This window comes from Rhinatrema bivittatum, chromosome 16 (assembly GCF_901001135.1).
Source record: "Rhinatrema bivittatum chromosome 16, aRhiBiv1.1, whole genome shotgun sequence".
Classification (NCBI taxonomy): domain Eukaryota; kingdom Metazoa; phylum Chordata; class Amphibia; order Gymnophiona; family Rhinatrematidae; genus Rhinatrema; species Rhinatrema bivittatum.
In genome coordinates, this window is record NC_042630.1 from 73,205,857 (window position 1) to 73,225,559 (window position 19,703).

The 19,703-nt window shown below is 49.3% G+C and overlaps 1 protein-coding gene across 1 annotated transcript in view; it reads left to right on the top strand.

Annotated features, from left to right (window-relative positions):
* Positions 1–16,946: 16,946 nt before the first annotated feature.
* Positions 16,947–19,703, top strand: part of LOC115078196 (misshapen-like kinase 1) — a 1,532,819-nt gene continuing 1,530,062 nt past the window's right edge. The window contains 1 exon segment of the mRNA XM_029580940.1: positions 16,947–17,127. Within this exon segment, the coding sequence (XP_029436800.1) occupies positions 17,071–17,127 (57 nt within the window). The 5' untranslated portion in view covers positions 16,947–17,070.

Genomic DNA, 19,703 nt, shown 5'->3' on the forward strand with positions numbered 1-19,703 from the left:
TCCTCTCAAACTTCAAGTCGGCGTCCTCCATCAGGAGGAGATCTCGTTCCTCATCCTTGAGAAATCCATCCAGTCATCCTGGGCCTGCCCTGGCTGAGGGAACACTCGCCGGTGATTGATTGGGGTTCGCTTCAGATTACCTCCTGGGGTCCAGCATGCTTCCACCATTGTCTTCCCGCTCGTCCTCTGCCAACGCTTCCTCTCCTTACCACATCAGTAACTATACCAGCCCAGTACCACGCCTTCAGGGACGTCTTCTCTAAGGAGAGGGCCGAATTACTCCCGGAGCATCGGCCCTTCGATTGTGCAATTAATTTGCTGCCAGGAACCACACCGCCCCGAGGTAGGGTGTACCCCCTGTCTCTGCCGGAGACCAAGGCTATGTCCGCGTATATTAAGGAGAACTTGGACCGGGGGTTTATCAGGCCATCTAACTCTCCGGCGGGGGCCGGTTTCTTCTTCGTAGGGAAAAAGGAAGGGTCCCTTCGCCCCTGTATTGATTACTGGGGTCTGAACCAGATCACTCGACGGGATCGCTATCCATTGCCCCTGATCCCAGAGCTCCTAGATCGTCTTCAAGGGGCTCGAGTATTCACCAAGCTAGACCTTAGAGGGGTGTACAATCTCGTATGGATCCGCCCGGGCGACGAGTGGAAGACCGCTTTCAATACCAGGGACGGTCATTACGAGTACCTCGTCATGCCATTTGGTCTCTGTAACGCCCCGGCAGTGTTCCAGAATCTGATGAACGAGGTACTACGCGATCTCCTATACACCTCCATCATCGTATACCTTGACGACGTGTTAATCTACTCTCGGGACCTTGAGACGCATCATCAACATGTTCGTCAAGTTCTGCTGAAGTTAAGGGAGAATCACTTGTATGCCAAACTGGAAAAATGCCAGTTCGAGCAAGAGTCCCTGCCCTTCTTGGGGTACATCATCTCTTCCACCGGATTCCGCATGGATCCGGAGAAGGTGTCCGCCATCAAGAATTGGCCGCAACCCTTAGGAGTGAAAGCACTCCAGCGCTTTTTAGGCTTCGCCAATTTTTACCGCCAGTTTATCCCGCACTATTCCAGCCTGGTGGCGCCTCTTACAGCTCTCACTCGTAAGGGTGCCGATGCACGAAAGTGGACCCCAACCGCCGTACAGGCCTTCCAGGATCTTAAGGAGGCTTTCCTTCAGGACACCTGCCTCCGACATCTGGATCCCCTACGCCCATTCATAGTGGAGGTGGATGCCTCCAATGTGGCAGTGGGGGCTGTCCTGGCCCAAACCTCCAAGAACGGCAGATCTCGGCCATGTTCGTACTTCTCCCGTAAGTTTTCACCTGCCGAGAAGAATTACGGTATCGGTGACAAAGAACTACTTGCCATCAAGCTAGCCTTTGAGGAGTGGCGCCAGTGGCTGGAGGGAGCCCAACACCCGATCATCGTTTACACCGACCACAAAAATTTGGAATATTTATCTCATGCTCAGAGGCTCAACCCCCGACAGGCGCGCTGGTCTCTCTTTTTTAGTCGGTTCAATTTCTCCCTTCGTTACCGACCGGCGGCCAAGAATGTTAGGGCAGATGCCCTCTCCCACGCCACAGAGATCGAGGATGCTTCCAAACCTCCTCAATACATTCTGGATCCGGCTAAGGTCCAACTGGCAACCACGGAACTTGGTCCAGTGGGGAGGACGGTGGTTCCCGCTCGCTCAAGAAGGAGAGTCTTAGCGTGGGCACACGATTCACTGACGGCCGGCCACCCGGGGGTTGCCCGGACTCTTGAACTTCTAACAGAATTCTACTGGTGGCCACGGGTGAAGGAGGATGTTCGTCTATACGTACAATCATGTCCCACGTGTGCACAGCAGAAACCCTTACCCGGTCGCCCCTGGGGTCTCCTCCAGCCACTCCCCATGCTCACGGAACCATGGACCCACATATCTACGGATTTTGTGGTAGAAGTGCCTCCGTCTGAGGGTAAGACTGTGGTTTGGGTCACAGTTGACCGGTTCTCGAAAATGGCTCATTTTGTGCCTCTTGCCAAGTTGCCCACCGCGCCTGAGCTAGCTGAACTGTTCGTCCATCATATTTTTCGCCTACATGGAATACCGTTGCATATTACCTCGGACCGGGGTCCCCAATTCACAGCAAGATACTGGAGGGCGCTCTGCAAAAGATTCGGGGTACAATTGGATCTCACCACGGCGTTTCACCCGCAGGGCAACGGGCAGGTTGAACGAACAAACCGGACTCTGAAGGCCTTCCTCCGAGCCTTCGTAGGAGAGCTCCAGGACAACTGGGTCGCCCTTCTACCATGGGCCGAGTTTTCGTATAATCGCCACAAACACTCCGCTACGCTACAGGCCCCCTTCCAAGTGGTCTATGGAAAGGTCCCCAAGCCTCCTTTACCATTGCCAGTGATGACCTCTTCGCCGGTGGCGCAACTAACGGCTAGCCAGATCCATCACCTCTGGCAAACCACCCAGGAGAAACTTCGCAGGACTGCGGCGCGGTTCAAGAAGTATGCGGACCGATCACGGCGGCCCGCTCCGGTCTTTCTACCTGGCACTAAGGTATGGCTAAGCACCAAACACATCCAGTTGCGAACTCCTTCCATGAGGCTGGCGCCTCGTTACATTGGACCCTTCCCGGTGGCCGAACGCATAGGGGCGGTGTCCTACAGGTTGCGTTTGCCCTCTACTCTCAAGATCCACGATGTCTTCCATGTGTCCCTACTCAAACCGCTGGTTCTCTCTCGATTTCGACCTCGCCCGCCGGAAGCTGACCTCATCTCCACCGACCAGGATGACACGTACACGGTAAAGGAGGTGTTGGATGTCCATTGCCACCGCCATCGGTGGGAGTATCTACTGTCCTGGGAGGGGTATGGCCCAGAAGAGAACTCTTGGGAGCCCTCCTCGCATATTCTGGACAAGGACCTCCTTCGTCAATTTTATGTGGCGCACCCGGACAAGCTGCGACCCCCCGGGAGGGGGCGTAGGAGGGGGGGGGGTACTGTTGCGATCCCGGGACGGCCCCGGGATCGGCGCTCACCCCGCCGCAGTTCTGCCTCGGGCCCCCCCTCTCCTGGGCTGCGGGGACCTTGGTCGCTGTGTCCCCGTCGCGTGCCCACCTCGTCCGGGCCTGCAGGGTCCTTGGCCGCCACGCTCCTGCATCGCCAACGTTGCCGGCGTTCTTCCGTGGCTGGCTCCGCCCCCTAGACGCGCGCGCGCGTCTCTGCTGCCTGTTTAAAGGGGCTAGCGCGGGAAAGCCTGGATCCTCCCTGGTGTGACGTCAGACGCTGCAGGGCTACTTAAGCCCTACAGTCCCACTTCTCCCTGCCTTGCAACGAGGTTCTACTAAGGGTTCCTTGCCTCCTGTTACTGCATCCTGCTTCCTGCTCCGACTGACTGACCTTGGCTCCGACCCGGCTCGTATCTTGACCACCCTTCCGTCTGCTCCCTTGGCTTTGGCATCTCCTCTGACCTCGGCTCCGACCTGGCTTGTACCCTGACTACGCTTTCTTCTGCTCCTTGGTTCTCCTCTCTGCGGACCCGAAGATTCTCCTAAGTCCCAGCGGCCGGGCCCCTACGGGCTCCTCCTGGGGTGCTTCGGCTTCCAGGGCGAAACCTCCAAAAGTCCCAGCGGTCGGACCCCTACGAGCTCCTCTCGGGGGGGTACCGGCTTCCAGGGTGAAGATCATCAACTCCTGGGTCCTGCCTCTACCTCTCTTCATCTCGCCGCTGAGCCCTTGGTTGCATAGGGCTCCATCCGGGCCCACAGCCCAAGTCATACCTAGCCCATCTGGCCGCCTCCCGGTCAAGACGTCTGCTGTGTTCCTTCACAGCGCTCCACCTCCGCCTTGACCGGCCCAAGGGTCCACAAAGCTGACACAACGTAGCGAGGAGCAAATCGAGTGGAGGGTAACTTTAGTCTGAGATGTTTGGTGGATAACCAGACTTTGTCACCAGGTTTGAAGACAGGCACTTCAGAATAGTGAGCATCATAAAACTTCTTAGCACGGTCACTCGCTTTAATTAGCATGTCTTTTGTCTGAATCCACAGATTATGGATTTCATCAGCAGTAGATTGGGTTGCTGGGGACGTCACTGAGAGCTTCAGTAGACTTGGCGGTGAAGGTGAATGTCTATATACCACTTCAAAAGGTGTTGATCCAGTTGATGTTGCTGGATGAGAATTGATGGCGAATTCAGCCCAAAGTAACAGTTCAGCCCAGTTATTGTGACGGCAACTCACATAGGCTCGAATGAACTGTTTTAAGGTTCTGTTCAGTTTGGCCATTTGATTGCAGATGATAGGCTGAAGTGTAGTCTAGAGAGATGTCGAATAGCTTGCACAAGGCCCTCCAGAATCTTGCCGTGAATTGGGATCCTCGGTCTGAGACTATGTGTTTTGGTAGGCCGTGAAGGCGAAAAATGTGCGATATGAAGAGCTTCATAAGCTCCAAGGCTGAAGGTAAACCAGGCAGCGTCACGAAATGGACCGGTTTGCTGAAACGATCGACTGTTACCCAGATGGCATTCATTCCTTCAGAAAGGGGTAAATCGACTACAAAGTCAGTAGCAATGAGTGACCAGGGCTGTTCTGGAACTGGCAGGGGTTGCAGCTATCTTTTTTTATAGATGGCCAGACAGCTTGGAATCGTGCGCCCAAAAGAGCACTTACTTCCTGAGGTGTTTAGGCATGATGGTTTTACTAGCGGGCACAGAATGTGTAGTCACCAAGATGACTTTCTTCGGGTCAATTATGTGCTGAGGTTCTTCAGGCACTTCCTCCGAGAGAAAGGAGCCTAACAAGGCATCGGCTTTGGTATTCCTGTCTCTGGGGCAATATTTAAGCACAAAGTCAAAGCTATTGAAGAATAAGGACCATCTAGCTTGTTTGTGGTTAAGATGTTGCGCACGGCGAAGATACTCTAGATTTTTATGGTCTGTGAATACGGTAATTTGATGTTGAGCGCCGTCGAGCCAAGGCCACCACTCCTCGAATGCTAGCTTAATAGCCAAAAGCTCTTTATCTCCGATCCCATAGTTCTTCTCTGCCGGGGAGAAATGTCGTGAGAAGAAAGAGCAGGGACGTAAGGATTTGGAGTCTCCAGTTTGGCTCAATACAGCCCCCACACCGACAACCGAAGCGTCAACTTCTACGATGAATGGCTTGTTGAGGTCAGGATGGCGCAAGCATGGTTCCGTGGAAAAGGCAGTCTTTAATTTCTCAAAAGCGGAAATGGCCTCCGCAGACGATTTTGAAGCGTTGGCATCCTTGAGGGTCATTGCGGTCAAGGGCACTGTTAAAGAAGAGTAGTTCTTTATAAAGCTTCTATAATAGTTGGTAAACCCTAAAAATCGTCTCAGGGCCTCCAGGCTGGTAGGTTGGGACCAGTTTTTAATACTCTCTAGTTTTTGAAGGTCCATCTGGAAGCCATCCGATATAGCCAAGAAAAGGCACAGGGTCTTTATGAAATTCGCACTTGGATAGTTTGGCGTAGAGCCGGTGTTCACGGAGCCGGCATAGTACTTGCTTGACATCCTCTAGATCAGCACTTCTCAACTGGTGTGTCGCACACACCAGTGTGTCGCCAAACACCGGCAGGTGTGTCGCATCTCTAGGTGTCCCACTGCCCCGTTGTACTTTCCTTCTCCCTTTTTCCAGCCTCTGCGGGCCAATTGAAAACCTCCTTTCTTCCAACCCCCACTGCCCAATTGGAAGCCTCCTTCATTCTGCCTTCCCCCGCGCAGGCCAATCAGAAGCCTCCTCCCTTCTACCTGCCAGTGGGAGTAGGAAGAAGGGAGGAAGCCATTGATTGGCCGGTGAGGCAGGCACGGCATAGCCCAGGAGTGGGGTGGGAGGAATGGCAATGTAGAACCCCGACGGTGCAAGGCCGCTACGGGAGCCCATCCCCGTAACGGTGAAGAGGAAAACTTGACCCCGATGGTGCAAGGCCGCTATGGGAGCCCATCCCCGTAGCAGTGAAGAGGAAAACCCGACCCCGACGGTGAAAGGGGTGCAAGGCCACTACGGGAGCCCATCCCCGTAGCGGTGAATGAGAAAACCCGACCCCGATGGTGCAATGCCGCTCGGGAGCCCATCCCCGTAGCGGTGAAGAGGAAAACCAGACCCCTAGCGGCGAAGAGGAAACCCGACCCCCGACTGAGGCGCCCATTCCTGTGGCGCCGATAAAAGAAGGCCCGCCGGATTAAAGCCGCGGCGGAACTGGAGCCCATCCCTGCAGTGAAGGAAGAAGTTGTTTTTGGTGAGAACTGGCGTGTCTGTGTGTGAATGGATGCATGGGTGAGACCTTGTGTCTGAGGGTGTGAATGGGTGCCTGGGTGAGAGCTTGTGTCTGAGGGTGTGAATGGGTGCCTGAGTGAGAGCTTTTGTCTGTGGGTGTGAATGGATGCATGGGTGAGAGCCTGTGTCTAAGGGTGTGAATGGGTGCCTGGGTGAGAGCTTTAGTCTGTGGGTGTGATGGATGCATGGGTGAGAGCTTGTGTCTGTGGGTGTGAAAGGGTGAGAGCTTGTGTCTGTGGGTGTGAATGGGTGAGAGCTTGTGGGTGTGGGTGTGAATGGAAGCCTGGATGAGAGCTGATGTGAATGGGTGCTTGGGTGAGAGCTTGTGGGTGTGAATGGAAGCCTGGGTGAGAGCTTGTGTCGGTAGGTGTGAATGGAAGCCTGGGTGAGAGTTGGTGTGAATGGGTGCCTGGGTGAGAGCTTGTATCCGAGGTTGTGAATAGTTGCATGGGTGAGAGCTTGTGTCTGTGGGTGTGAAAGGGTGAGAGCTTGTGTCTGTGGGTGTGAATGGGTGAGAGCTTGTGGGTGTGGGTGTGAATGGAAGCCTGGATGAGAGCTGATGTGAATGGGTACTTGGGTGAGAGCTTGTGGGTGTGAATGGAAGCCTGGGTGAGAGCTTGTTTCGGTAGGTGTGAATGGAAGCCTGGGTGAGAGTTGGTGTGAATGGGTGCCTGGGTGAGAGCTTGTGTCCGAGGTTGTGAATAGTTGCATGGGTGAGAGCTTGTGTCTGTGGGTGTGAATGAATGAGAGCTTGTGTGGGTGTGAATGGAAGCCTGGATGAGAGCTGATGTGAATGGTTGCTTGGGTGAGAGCTTGTGTGTGTGGGTGTGAATGGAAGCCTGGGTGAGAGCTTGTGTTGGTAGGTGTGAATGGAAGCCTGGGTGAGAGCTTGTGGGTGTGAATGGGTGCTTGGGTGAGAGCTAGTGTGTGTGTGTGTGTGAATGGGTGAGAGCTTGTGTGTGTGGGTGTGAATGGGTGCTTGGGTGAGAGCTTGTGTGTGGAGGTGTGAGAGCTTTTGTGTGTGATTGAGAGGGTGAGACCGGTCAGGAAGGTGATGTGTTTCTGTGTGAGAGAGCGAGACTGGTCAGGAAGATGACTGGTGTGTGAAAGAGACCGAGACTGGTTGTGGGGTCTAATTGGGGGTGTATGTGTTGTGAGTGACTGGTTGTGCGCGCTAAGGAAGAAGAATGAGGACAGAGCTTCAGCAGCCCTTGCTGCTTCTGGAGTGCTATTGGCCTGGAAGGGAAAGGAGTAGGAGAGGGTAAGTAAAGGTGGCTTTTTTAATGTATTTTTCTTGATTGACTGCCATTTTAATTATTGGGTATTATGCGATGTCTGCTGTTTTGAAATATTTTATCGGGGGCCTCGCTCTCTCCTTTGTTTTTCAGGTTACAATCTGGAACCGGTACTCGCTCCTCGAGGGCCCACATTCCCAGACTTACTCCGTATTCTCTTCTGCCTGGAAGTCATCAATGCCAACTACATCAGTGAGTTACCATCGCTCTCTCAGAGCTTTCCCTGGAACCAGGTACTCGCTCCTCGAGGGCCTATTCATTCCAACTCCTGGGCTTCTATGAGACCATTGTGTGAGGAAAAAGAGTGGACGCCTTTGAAGGGGGTACTGTTGCATCCGTCGGTCCTCGACGGCTTCGTCCCGTTTGCCTCACCTTATTCACGGCTCCTCCCGCTTACCTGGGCAAGATGGCTACCGCCGCTTCTACAAGCTGACCTCTCTGGCATCCCCGGAATGGCTATGGTGCAGCCTCCTGCCATTGCTCCTCCCAGGTACCTAATAGGGTGCGCGCGTGCATGCAACCCACGCCTTTGAACCACTCTTGGCGTGAACCCCAAGGGCGTTCCCTCATGCTGACATCACGCCATCCGGGTATATTACCTTCACTGATTTTCTAGCTCCCCGAGTTAGCAAGGACTCGAATCCGTTCTTGTCTATGCTACTCTGCCGCAGGAAGCCTCTCTCTCTCTGCCCTTCGGGGCTGATGCTAACCTGGGTATCCGCTCCTCTGGGGCCCTTTGCTTTATTTCAGGTTCCTTTCAGGGAACAGGTACTCGCTCCTCGAGGGCCTGCTCTCCCTGCCTCGGTGCCTGTACCTGCTACAACATTCCTGGTGGAATCGCATATCTACAGCCAACACCTAGTGAGTACTCTAACTCTCAGTCTATCTCATCCACAGTATCTCCTCGCTGGGGGACCTGCTGCAGAACCTCCTAATGTCATCAAGGAAAGAAGGGCTCCCTCTGCCGAGGTCCCCGAGACTGCAACTACTAGACTGCCTCACTACTACCACCTCTGGTGGTCCTCTTCAAGCTGTCTAATAAAAGAACTCTTGTGTTTGTGTAGTACGAGTCTAGCCCAGTGCTGTGGCTCCTCACGGGGCTCCACCCCATGGGCATGGTCTCCTCCACAGCACCCAAGAATCCACCCAAACACCCATAACCACATCATAATCATCTCCACAGCACCCAAAAATCCACTCAAACACCCCTAACCATAACAGAGGCGTAGTTCAGGCAAAAGTTCGATGGGACAATCAAACCTCCAAAGAGGTGGAAGGATATTTGCCTTCTGTTTAGAGAAGACATCTTCGAAGTCTGCGTATGTAGCTGGAATGCCAAAGAAGGAGGTAGCCAGAGGAATTGTAGAAGGCGGTACCACCTTTTTCAAGCAAGTCTGGTGGCAAGTTGGACTCCACTCGATCAGTTGGAGAGACCCCCAGTCAAACTGGGGGGAATAATGCTGGAGGCAAGGTAGTCCCAGGACTACGGGGTGAATCAATTTTTCTAAAACAAGAAGTTCCATTTCTTCCACGTGGAGGGCACCAGTGAGAAGACAAACTGGCTCTGTAGTCAAGGAGATCTGGCCAGGTAATGGCTCACCATAAATCGAGGCAATACACAGGGAGGTTTCCAGAGGACATAAGAACATAAGAAAATGCCATACTGGGTCAGACCAAGGGTCCATCAAGCCCAGCATCCTGTTTCCAACAGTGGCCAATCCAGGCCATAAGAACCTGGCAAGTACCCAAAAACTAAGTCTATTCCATGTAACCATTGCTAATGGCAGTGGCTATTCTCTAAGGGGCGGATTTTCAGACTCCGCGAATAGGCCTACTTTTGTTTGCGCTCCAGGCGCAAACAAAAGTACGCTGGATTTTAGTAGATACGTGCGGAGCCGCGCGTATCTGCTAAAAACCTGGATCGGCGTGCGCAAGGCTATCGATTTTGTATAGCCGGCGCGCGCCGAGCCGCGCAGCCTACCCCCGTTCCCTCCGAGGCCGCTCCGAAATCGGAGCGGCCTCGGAGGGAACTTCCTTTTGCCCTCCCCTCACCTTCCCCTCCCTTCCCCTACCTAACCCACCCCCCCGGCCCTGTCTAAGCCCCCCCCCCCCTTACCTTTGTTGGGGGATTTACGCCTCCCGGAGGGAGGCGTAAATCCCCGCGCGTCAGCGGGCCTCCTGCGCGCCGGGACGCGACCTGGGGGCGGGTCCGGAGGGCGCGGCCACGCCCCCGGGCCGTAGCCACGCCCCCGGGCCCGCCCCCGGAACGCCCCCGACACCCCCCGAAAACCCCCCCCGGTTCGGGCCCGCCCCCCGACATGCCCCCTCCGAAAACCCCGGGGCTCTGCGCGCGCCGTAGGCCTATGTAAAATAGGCTTACCGGCGCGCAGAGCCCTGCTCGCCTAAATCCGCCCGGTTTTGGGCGGATTTAGGCGAGCAGGGCTCTGAAAATCCGCCCCTAAGTGAACTTAATAGCAGGTAATGGACTTCTCCTCCAAGAACTTATCCAATCCTTTTTTAAACACAGCTATACTAACTGCACTACCCACATCCTCTGGCAACAAATTCCAGAGTTTAATTGTGCGTTGAGTAAAAAAGAACTTTCTCCGATTAGTTTTAAATGTGCCCCATGCTAACTTCATGGAGTGCTCCCTAGTCTTTCTACTATCCGAAAGAGTAAATAACCGATTCACATCTACCCGTTCTAGACCCTCTCATGATTTTAAACACCCTCTATCATATCCCCCCTCAGTCGTCTCTTCTCCAAGCTGAAAGTCCTAACCTCTTAGTCTTTCCTCATAGGGGAGCTGTTCCATTCCCCTTATCATTTTGGTAGCCCTTCTCTGTACCTTCTCCATCACAATTATATCTTTTTTGAGATGCGGCGACCAGAATTGTACACAGTATTCAAGGTGCGGTCTCACCATGGAGCGATACAGAGGCATTATGACATTTTCCGTTTTATTCACCATTCCCTTTCTAATAATTCCCAACATTCTGTTTGCTTTTTTGACTGCCGCAGCACACTGTACCGACGATTTCAATGTGTTATCCACTATGACACCTAGATCTCTTTCTTGGGTGGTAGCACCTAATATGGAACCTAACATTATGTAACTATAACATGGGTTATTTGTCCCTATATGCATCACCTTGCACTTATCCACATTAAATTTCATCTGCCATTTGGATGCCCAATTTTCCAGTCTCACAAGGTCTTCCTGCAATTTATCACAATCTGCTTGTGATTTAACTACTCTGAACAATTTTGTGTCATCTGCAAATTTGATTATCTCACTTGTCGTATTTCTTTCCAGATCATTTATAAATATATTGAAAAGTAAGGGTCCCAATACAGATCCCTGAGGCACTCCACTGTCCACTCCCTTCCACTGAGAAAATTGCCCATTTAATCCTACTCTCTGTTTCCTGTCTTTTAGCCAGTTTGCAATCCACGAAAGGACATCGCCACCTATCCCATGACTTTTTACTTTTCCTAGAAGCCTCTCATGAGGAACTTTGTCATATGAATCTGATCATTTTCTTTGATTGGGTGACCAGAAAATTGGAGAGACTTGGGAAAGCACTAGTGTAGTGTACTTGGATTTTAGCAAGACCTTTGACACAGTTCCACACATGAAGACATAAATAAATTGTGCGCCCATGGTATGGATCTTAGAGTGACTGACTGGGTTAGAAATTGGCTGAGTGGGAAGCAACAAAGGGTAGTGGTAAATGGAGATTTCTCTGAGGGGAAGTAATTACTAGTAATGTGCTTCAGCTCCTTCAGCGTCTCTGTGGCAGCATGGCCGCTCTCCAAGGTCCTGCCCCCTTCCTAAGGGGCAGGCCCGCGTCTTCTTCCCCTTCTTAAATGGGCAGCGTAGGTGGGGTCCTTCTGGCCCCACCGGAAGGCAGCTTCCCCTGGTTTCCTGCATCAGCCCTATATAAGGGCTTCTCCTGCACTCCTGGGTTGTCTTGCATTGGAGTTTCCTGTCTCTGGAAGTTTCGTCTTCCAGCGCTCCATCAGGTCTTCGTTCTTCATTGGAGCTCCATGTCTCGTCTTGCTTCCTGACTCTTTGTTGCTTCCTGTGGTTTCCTGATGCTCCATGTCTTCATGTCCTGAGGTTCCTAGTCCAGGCTTCCTGATGTTCCAGGCTTCCTGATGTTTCACTTCCTGATGTTCTGAGGTTCCGCTCCTCCTTCGCTCAGTTTGAGTCCTCCTGATCCTCCAGCTCCTTGGTTTCTCCAGATGACACCTGCCTCGTCAGTGGAGTTTCGTCTCGGCTGCATTCCCTCCTGACCTTCCAGCTTCTCTGGTTCTCCAGATGACACCTTGCCTCGTCATTGGACTCTCGTCTCAGCTGGATTCCCTTCCTGCACTTGTCCCGCTCTCTGCGTGGTCCATGACCAGCCTCTCCAGGTTGTGTAGGGCACGCAGTGGGACAGGGTCGTCTGCGACCAGCCCATTGGGTCCATCCATGTAGGAGGGCTGTGTAGGGCGCCCCTGAGAGACAGTGCCAATGTCTGTACCTTCCAAGCTTCTCGTCTTGTCCAGATTCTTCCAAGTTCCTCGTCTCGTCTAGAGTCTTCCAAGTTCCTGGTCCACATCCAGAATCTTCTCGTCTTCTGTGTCACAAGGTCTTCATCTGTCGTCATCCTCAGTCCGGCCTGCTGGGTCTTGCCGATACGTAGCGGCAGGTCCCAAAGGGCTGGGAATGGTCGGAGGACTGTTCACTAACCAACATAGTGTTGTTGGCTTCCAGAAGCATGCAGGTCCGGCAGAGGGTTAGACTTTGTCTTCATCCATGCTGGGACACGCCTCGCCAACCCTCGGTGCTGTCTTGGATTCGTCTGGGATCATGCCGAGGCCCAAGGGCACACAATCCACTCAAGTTGCGATCGCTCTCCTAGAGTTCCCTCACACAACAGAATGTAAGGCCTTCCAAGGCCTCCCTTAACATAACATTGTCGGGAAAGGTTTGCCTTTTTTGCTGATACCAAAATCTGTAACAGGGTGGAAAGCCAGGAAGGAGTGGAAAATATGAGGAGGGATTTAGCGAAGCTCGAGTACTGGTCTAAGTTCTGGCAGCTAAGATTTAATGCTAAAAAATGCAGAGCAATACATTGAGGATGCAAAACCCAAGGGAAAGGTACAGTATTGGAGGTTATATTCTTCTAAGCACAATGGAAAAGCGGGATCTGGGGCTAAATGTATCTGATGATCTCAAGGTGGTCAAACAGTTGGTTAAAGTGACAGTAAAAGCCAGAAAGATGCTTGGCTGCATAGGGAGAGGAATGGTCAGAAAAAAAAGGGAGGTTATATTGTCCCTATATAGGTCCCTGGTGGGACCTCACTTAGAATACTGTGAACAATTCTGGAGAGTGCATCTTCATCTTTGTTTTTACCTATGATTATAGGTCATTTAATTATGGTATTTTATGTATGTATACAATTATTTTATGTATGTTTTTTGTACATGCCTCGGCCTACAGTGTGAGGCAATCAATAAATTTCAATTTCTAACAAAAGGATATAATAGGCTGAAATGTAATAGGCTTTATTTATTTATAAATTTATTTATTTATAAATGCAATAGGCTGAAATGTAAATATTGTGCTGTTCAATTTCTCCCCTTCCATCCCAAGTTTATTTTCCTTGTTTTTTGTAACTTTCCCTCTCCCTTTTCTGATTCACTGTATTTAAAGTTCAAGGTTCTTATTGAAAATATTGTTTTTTACGTTACGTTATGCTTTACACTCCTTGTTATTTGTAAACCCGGGTTGATGTGATGCCTATCATGAAACTCGGGCATAACAAAAACAATAAATAATAATAATAATAATAATAGAGGATGGAGTCGGTCCAGAGAGTGGACTACTTTGCTTTTATGGGATCCTCTCTGTTGGGATGCCCTTACACTCCTGATTCCATTCAAAGATACCTTCCTCCTAACCATGCACTGTTGAGCTGCTCTATCTTGTCTTTGAAGGTTAGGACCAGCAGCCTGGTTCCTCACTGGTTAAGGTGGAGTCCGTCCTTTTGGAAAAGACTCCCCCATCACCACAAGGTTGCCCAGTTCCTTACAATTCCCTATACCATTGTCTTATCCATGCTTTGAGACTCTGGAGCTCTGACCTCCTCTGGACATCTGTTCATGGAACAGGAAATATTTCGGTGGTGGACCCTTAGTCCAGAGTGAGAGAAGATAACCACCGAGGAACAACCCCGATGGACTCGTCTCCGGAAGGTGGTATAGGAGAGCGGCACTACCTGGAATAGGTTTCATGGATCAAGCAGTACGGCCCTCCGAGGAGCGGATAGCCTATGAATGCTGGCAAGCCCCCGAGGAGCAGGTACTCAAGGCGTTCACCCACTGGGACTGGTACCAAGATGAGAAGAAGTCCAGGCAGAAGATCCGGGGCAGGCAGCGAAGATGCAGAGTCAAAGTCCAGGCAGAAGATCCGGGGCAGGCAGAGAAGATGCAGAGACGAAGTCCAAGCCAAGGTCAGGACGGGCAGCAGACAAGCAAACGAGGGACAAACCGAGGTGAAACCAGGAGACAAGACAAGAACTACCAGATGAGGCAGGAACAGCCAGGAAGCAACAAAGGAACACTGTTGCAAGGCAATTTCCTGGTTCCACAGTAGGGTTTAAATACCTCTGGATGGTGACGTCATCTTCCGGGGCCGGGCTGGTTTTCGCGCCGCGGCCCCTTTAAGAGGCGGGGCCTCCGCACGCGTCAAAGGAGGCCCCGATGCTGGCTGGAGAGACGCCGGGGGAGCCGCGCAGCGGACCTTGTGCGGCCTGCCGCGTCGGAGGGGCTGCCGTGCCGACAGGCCATCGGAGGTAGGAGGACCTGGCCGAGGGCTGCCGCGGCCAGGCACCGCAACAGGAAACATGTCAGAGAATGCTACGCTGGAGGCTCTGAATTTCAACTTTCCACCTAAAAGCTTAAATTTGGCTTCCAGAACCTCCCTCCCATACTGTTCTATGTTGTTGGTGCCCACATGTACCATGACAGCCTGCTCATCCTCAAATCCTATTTAGTTGACACGCGAGGTCTAACACCTTCGCAAGAGGCAGGCAAGTTACCAAGTGATCCTCACATCCATTAACCACCCAGCTAAATACATTCTTAATAAATGAATCACTAACTATGATGGCCGACTTAACCCTTCGTTATTGGGCAGTAGCCCTGGGAAACATTTATTCTTTTTATTGGTATGGTTTTACTATTATGTTTGATATTTCTTAATTTTGTTGTTTGATGTATTATGAGTAATGGTGATGTTTGTTTTTCCATTGTTGCACTGCATATAGAGTTTGGCTTGTTGCAGTTTCCAGTTCAGGTTTTGTCTTCATATTTCCATTTATACTTTTTTATGGTCACTTTATTCTGAATTTGGTGAGGTTCTGCATGTGTGACAGAGTTTTTTTTTTTTTGCAAGAGGAAAAATATATCAATTTCAATCATATTTTTTACATAACTTGAATATTTTAACTGAAAATTAAAAATATTCAAGAATTTTGTTAAAGGAATCTGGTGGATCAGGGTGTCAGACTGGCTTGTGGCACTAGAGGGCCAAAGTTATCTTCTCTCGATTCAGATCTTGGCCCACCACTTCAGAAAGGATGCGTATCCCTGCTATATATCGAGCCGATACAGAAAGAAGTGCGGGAGAGCCGGCGAGCGCCCGTTCTCCCGACGCGCGCACAGGCCAGTGTCCTGGACGCGCGATTCAGTATCGGCCCGATGCAAATGATGGCCCACGGTAAAAAGAGGTGCTAGGGACACTAGGCGTCCCTAGCGCCTTCTTTTTGACAGAAGCGGCGGCTGTCAGCGGGTTTGACAGCCGACGCTAAATTTTACTGGCGTTGGTTCTCAAACCCACTGACAGCCACGGGTTCGGAAAATGGACGCCGGCAAAATTGAGATTCCGTTTTCCAACCCTTGAGCAGATTTTTAATTTTTTTAATTTTTGGGGGCCTCCGACTTAATAGCGCTATGATATTAAGTCGAAGAGTGTACAGAAAAGCAGTTTTTTTCAGCTTTTCTGTACACTTTCCCGGTGCTGGCCGAAATGAATTTCTGAAAGTATCTGTATCGCGTGGTAATAACTAATAGGCCCATCAACATGCAGTTGCATGTTGCGGGAGCTATTAGTTTCAGGGGGGCTGTCCAAGCATTTTCGACGCACTATTACCCCTTGTATAAGAGGTAAAAATAGCGCGTTGAAAACGCACAGCCAAACGTGGGCTAACAGCGCACTTTACTGTATTGGCCAGTATGTTACTCAAACGTCTAGCATTTTCTTCCTTAACACCGTTGGATTGCATCATCCACAAATATGATTGACTTGAAAATATGAATGTCCAACTCTCCGACTACAAATCCCAGACTACAAGAATAATGGTATTAAGAAGCCAAGTCATAAGAAGCAGAGTGAGAGGTAATCTTAAAATGTACTAGGTCTGAAAATACTGTTTTTTTTTCTTTTGTTAACAGGATAGTTTTGAAGCTCCTCTACTTTGAAAAACTCATCATCATCTCACCAGACTATGTTAAAAAAATAAATTTCACTCAGGTTTCCCCATCACAAGTTTTACACATCCCATATTCTCTCTACGACTTGTCCCAACTCGCCGGTGGTGAGAAAGAAATATTGGACAGCTACACGTAAAAGTACTTTCCATCTCTAGCGACTTCACAGGTTACACTTCTCAGCTCCCCTCGGCTTCTCACCGCCTTAGTTGTACGCAAGCGCACTGCAAAGCCGATGTCGCTTTCTTTTACGAGAGACTTGGGAGATGGAGATCTGAAGTGATTGACGCACGCGCATTGCAGAATTGGCGTCACTTCTTTTTGGCATCCTACAGAAGACAAGGAAGCTGCAGTGGGGAGAATGGGAATACATTTCACTTGTGTTTTGGGAGGGGCTAACAGGTAGTTGCTGGTGACGTCTGTGTACGTGCGTGTAGCGTGGGGTCGTCTGCGAGAGGCCGCTGCAGTGTTGAGTACGGGGAGGTTGTGCTCTTGTAGTTATCGCTGCTCTTCTAGTCAAGCTCTTTTCTAGTGTTGTGGAGGGCTGGGAAGCTACAGATAGTCATAACAATTATCGCGGCTGCGGAAAACAGGACTGGCGGAGAGCAGGAGAGGGAGGTGAGAAATAAAAAACACCAAGCACTAGGTAGAGCAGAGATAGAGAACCAGTATTGAGGGGTGGAGGGTAGGCAGTGGAGGAAGGTGGGGGAGTTGGTAGTTGGGGAGGGGGATAGGGACAGGGGTAGACAGCAAGTAGTGTGTGGGAGGGAATAGGGACGGAGATAGAGAACAGGGGGTGGGGTTAGGAAGGGGGTAGAGAGCTGGCAGTAGGGGCAATAAAGAGTAGGAGGTAGAGATCTTGGAGTGGGTGTGGGTAAGAAGCAGGAGAAAACTGCGCCTGGCATAAGCCAGTGCTTGTGGAAGGATGTCTGAACCCACTCCAGCCAGGAGCCTGGATGATATCGACCTCTCAGCTCTGAGGGTAAGCAACCTCATGGATCAGCTGCCTCCTCGACTCCTTTGCTGTTTTCCTTTGCGTTGGGTTGGTATTTCTCTTGGCATGTGACAGCAGTCTGTACCTCTGATTACACTGGCACTGCTCTGCCATACCTATTCAATAGCTTTTTATTTTTTTATCCTCCATAAGGACGACCAGGCCACAGCGCTGACATCATGTGACATAAAGGAATTTTCAGCCTCTCTGTGCCCTCCTTGCCTATGGTTTCCCCTTGTCAGCAGCGTGGTAGAGTATTGTTATCCCTGCATCAATTCCTTTTCTCAATTGGAGGAGTCCCGAGTTGCTTCTTGCTGCTTTTCCTTGGAATAAGAGTAACGTAAATCGCTTTTCCCTGCCCCTCTTAAGATTCTTTATCCACTTTAAATCTGGTTTAGGGTAATAAAATGTATTTTTTCCCTTCATTTCGTCTAGATCGTGAGACTCACTAGAGTGTCTAGGAATGCAGAAGAAAGTAGTTTTTGTAGTATGTTTTATGTAGCTGGATAGACTAGGCTCTACTGTATTTTGGAGTCAATAAGAGAAACCTTTTACTCAGGTTTACACGATTCTTTCCAAAAACATTGCTGATCTAATATCTATAAAGGAAATAAAGGTAAACCAAAAATATATAAAGGGATACCTTTTTACAGGACTGACTTAAAATATATTATTAAGTGCTTATTACAACCATACTACTTTATATTTCCTGGTATAATGCCTTCTTTTGCTTATTTGAATTCTGAACTGAAGAAGAGAGTATTAGCCCTTGTATATTTTTTGCACCTGTTCATTTAAATTTATTGTAATATATTTTAAGACCAGCTTTGGAAAAAGCTGGAATATCATATGTCTTTGTTAACCTTTATTCCTGTGATTTCAAATAGATTACTATAGCAGCCAATATAATTTGTTATGAAGTATTCTCTTGAACCTGCCCCTTTCCTCCTTAGGGCAAAAGTGTTCAATACCTTTAAAACCATGCTTTCCTTTCTCTTACTCCAATTTATTGTAGATGTAAATAATGTTCTGCTGTATGGTATGATATTCAATTTTGCGATTATGTCATAGCAACTGAGAAAGTGGCTTAGGTCAGAATTATGTGATTTTTAGAACTCTGAAATATCTCTGCTTATACTGAGTTGAGTGATGTGAAAATATTAGATACTTCTTGTGTGTGTGGGTGGAGCAGATCACATCATAATTTTAGTTTAATATAAAACTGACAATTTAGACTGATGATATGCCCTCCAGTCAGCAGAGTGATCTTTTTGAAACATTGCCACTGAATTTCACTTAGAAAGCAAAATTTGCATGTTTCAAAGAAACAAATATTTGTGCAGTCATGTGTCTGTAGCTAAACCGGTGCCTGTGGTAGTCTGAAGACCACAAGAGGTGGGACATTCTGCATTGTAAAAACAGACTTCATGCTGAAGGTTCTCTTAAAATTAAGTAAATTAGCCTAGCCCTGGGTAGGTAGATTCAATTGCACTCTCCAAGCATATGGAGGAGAAAACTTCCTTTACAGCAAATTCTGTTCCTTCATTTTAAAGTGTTTTATGTGCTTGTTTGTTTGTCTTCTGGGTAATGAAAGCTTCCTCAGCAGGTCCTTGACTACTGTGTTTCGAAGAGTTGGGAACCCCAGTCATAACAAGCAACTTCAAAGAGGTGGGAAGCAGAAGATGCTGATTCAGATTAGGTTGAGCAGGGCAGAGGAAGGAGGAAGCTGATGCAGGTTAGAATCTGTGGAGAGACTGTCAAGGAAGCCAGGAATGTTTTCTTTTCTTTTCTTTTTTTTTTTGTAATGAAGGATTACATTATCTCTAGTTGTTTTCTTCATCTATCTTTTTTTCTAAGATGCTTTGGGAGGTGTATTTGAAAATATGTCTCTGAATATTAATGGCGATGGACTACGGGCAGTTGAGATATAACTAGAATTTCTTTAAAGGTGTTATGAACAATAGTTACTCTGTATATCTTTGCCTCAACTTTTTTGTTTATTTCTGTTAATACAGTTCATTTCTTTAAATATTAATATTTTTCTGTGAAGAAATAGTTATATCCCTTTTATTTTCTGGTCTTACCTCAAATTAAAACACAACTTTGTTGTAAACAAACTTCCTTCTGAAAGACTTTCAAGGAAATCCATATTTTGACAGTGAAAATAAGCAGTGTTGCATTATTTCTGACTACTTCTCTTGGTAGGTTTGTAAAAGTTATATTTAAGTAATGGTGCTAGCAAATATTTTTTTCTGTAATTTTGTTAGCTGAAATTAAGACTTTGGATTTTCATTCTGATGTTTTTATTCTTGAGATGTTACATTGTTTGGAAGCTCCTCCTTACCTCTTTTCACCCTTATATCGAGGGTTCCCAAAACTATGGCCAGGAAAAGCCTAGCAGACTTAGACTAGTCTGCCAAGCTTTTCCTTCAGGCAGCTGGATTTCCTGCAGAGGAAGACTTTTCTTTAAACCTACGGCTGGCAGAGAGAAGAGGTGCCAGACCTGTGCCAATTGATCAACATTGGCAAGGGAGGTGAGGCCCCACTAGGACCCATGCCATTGA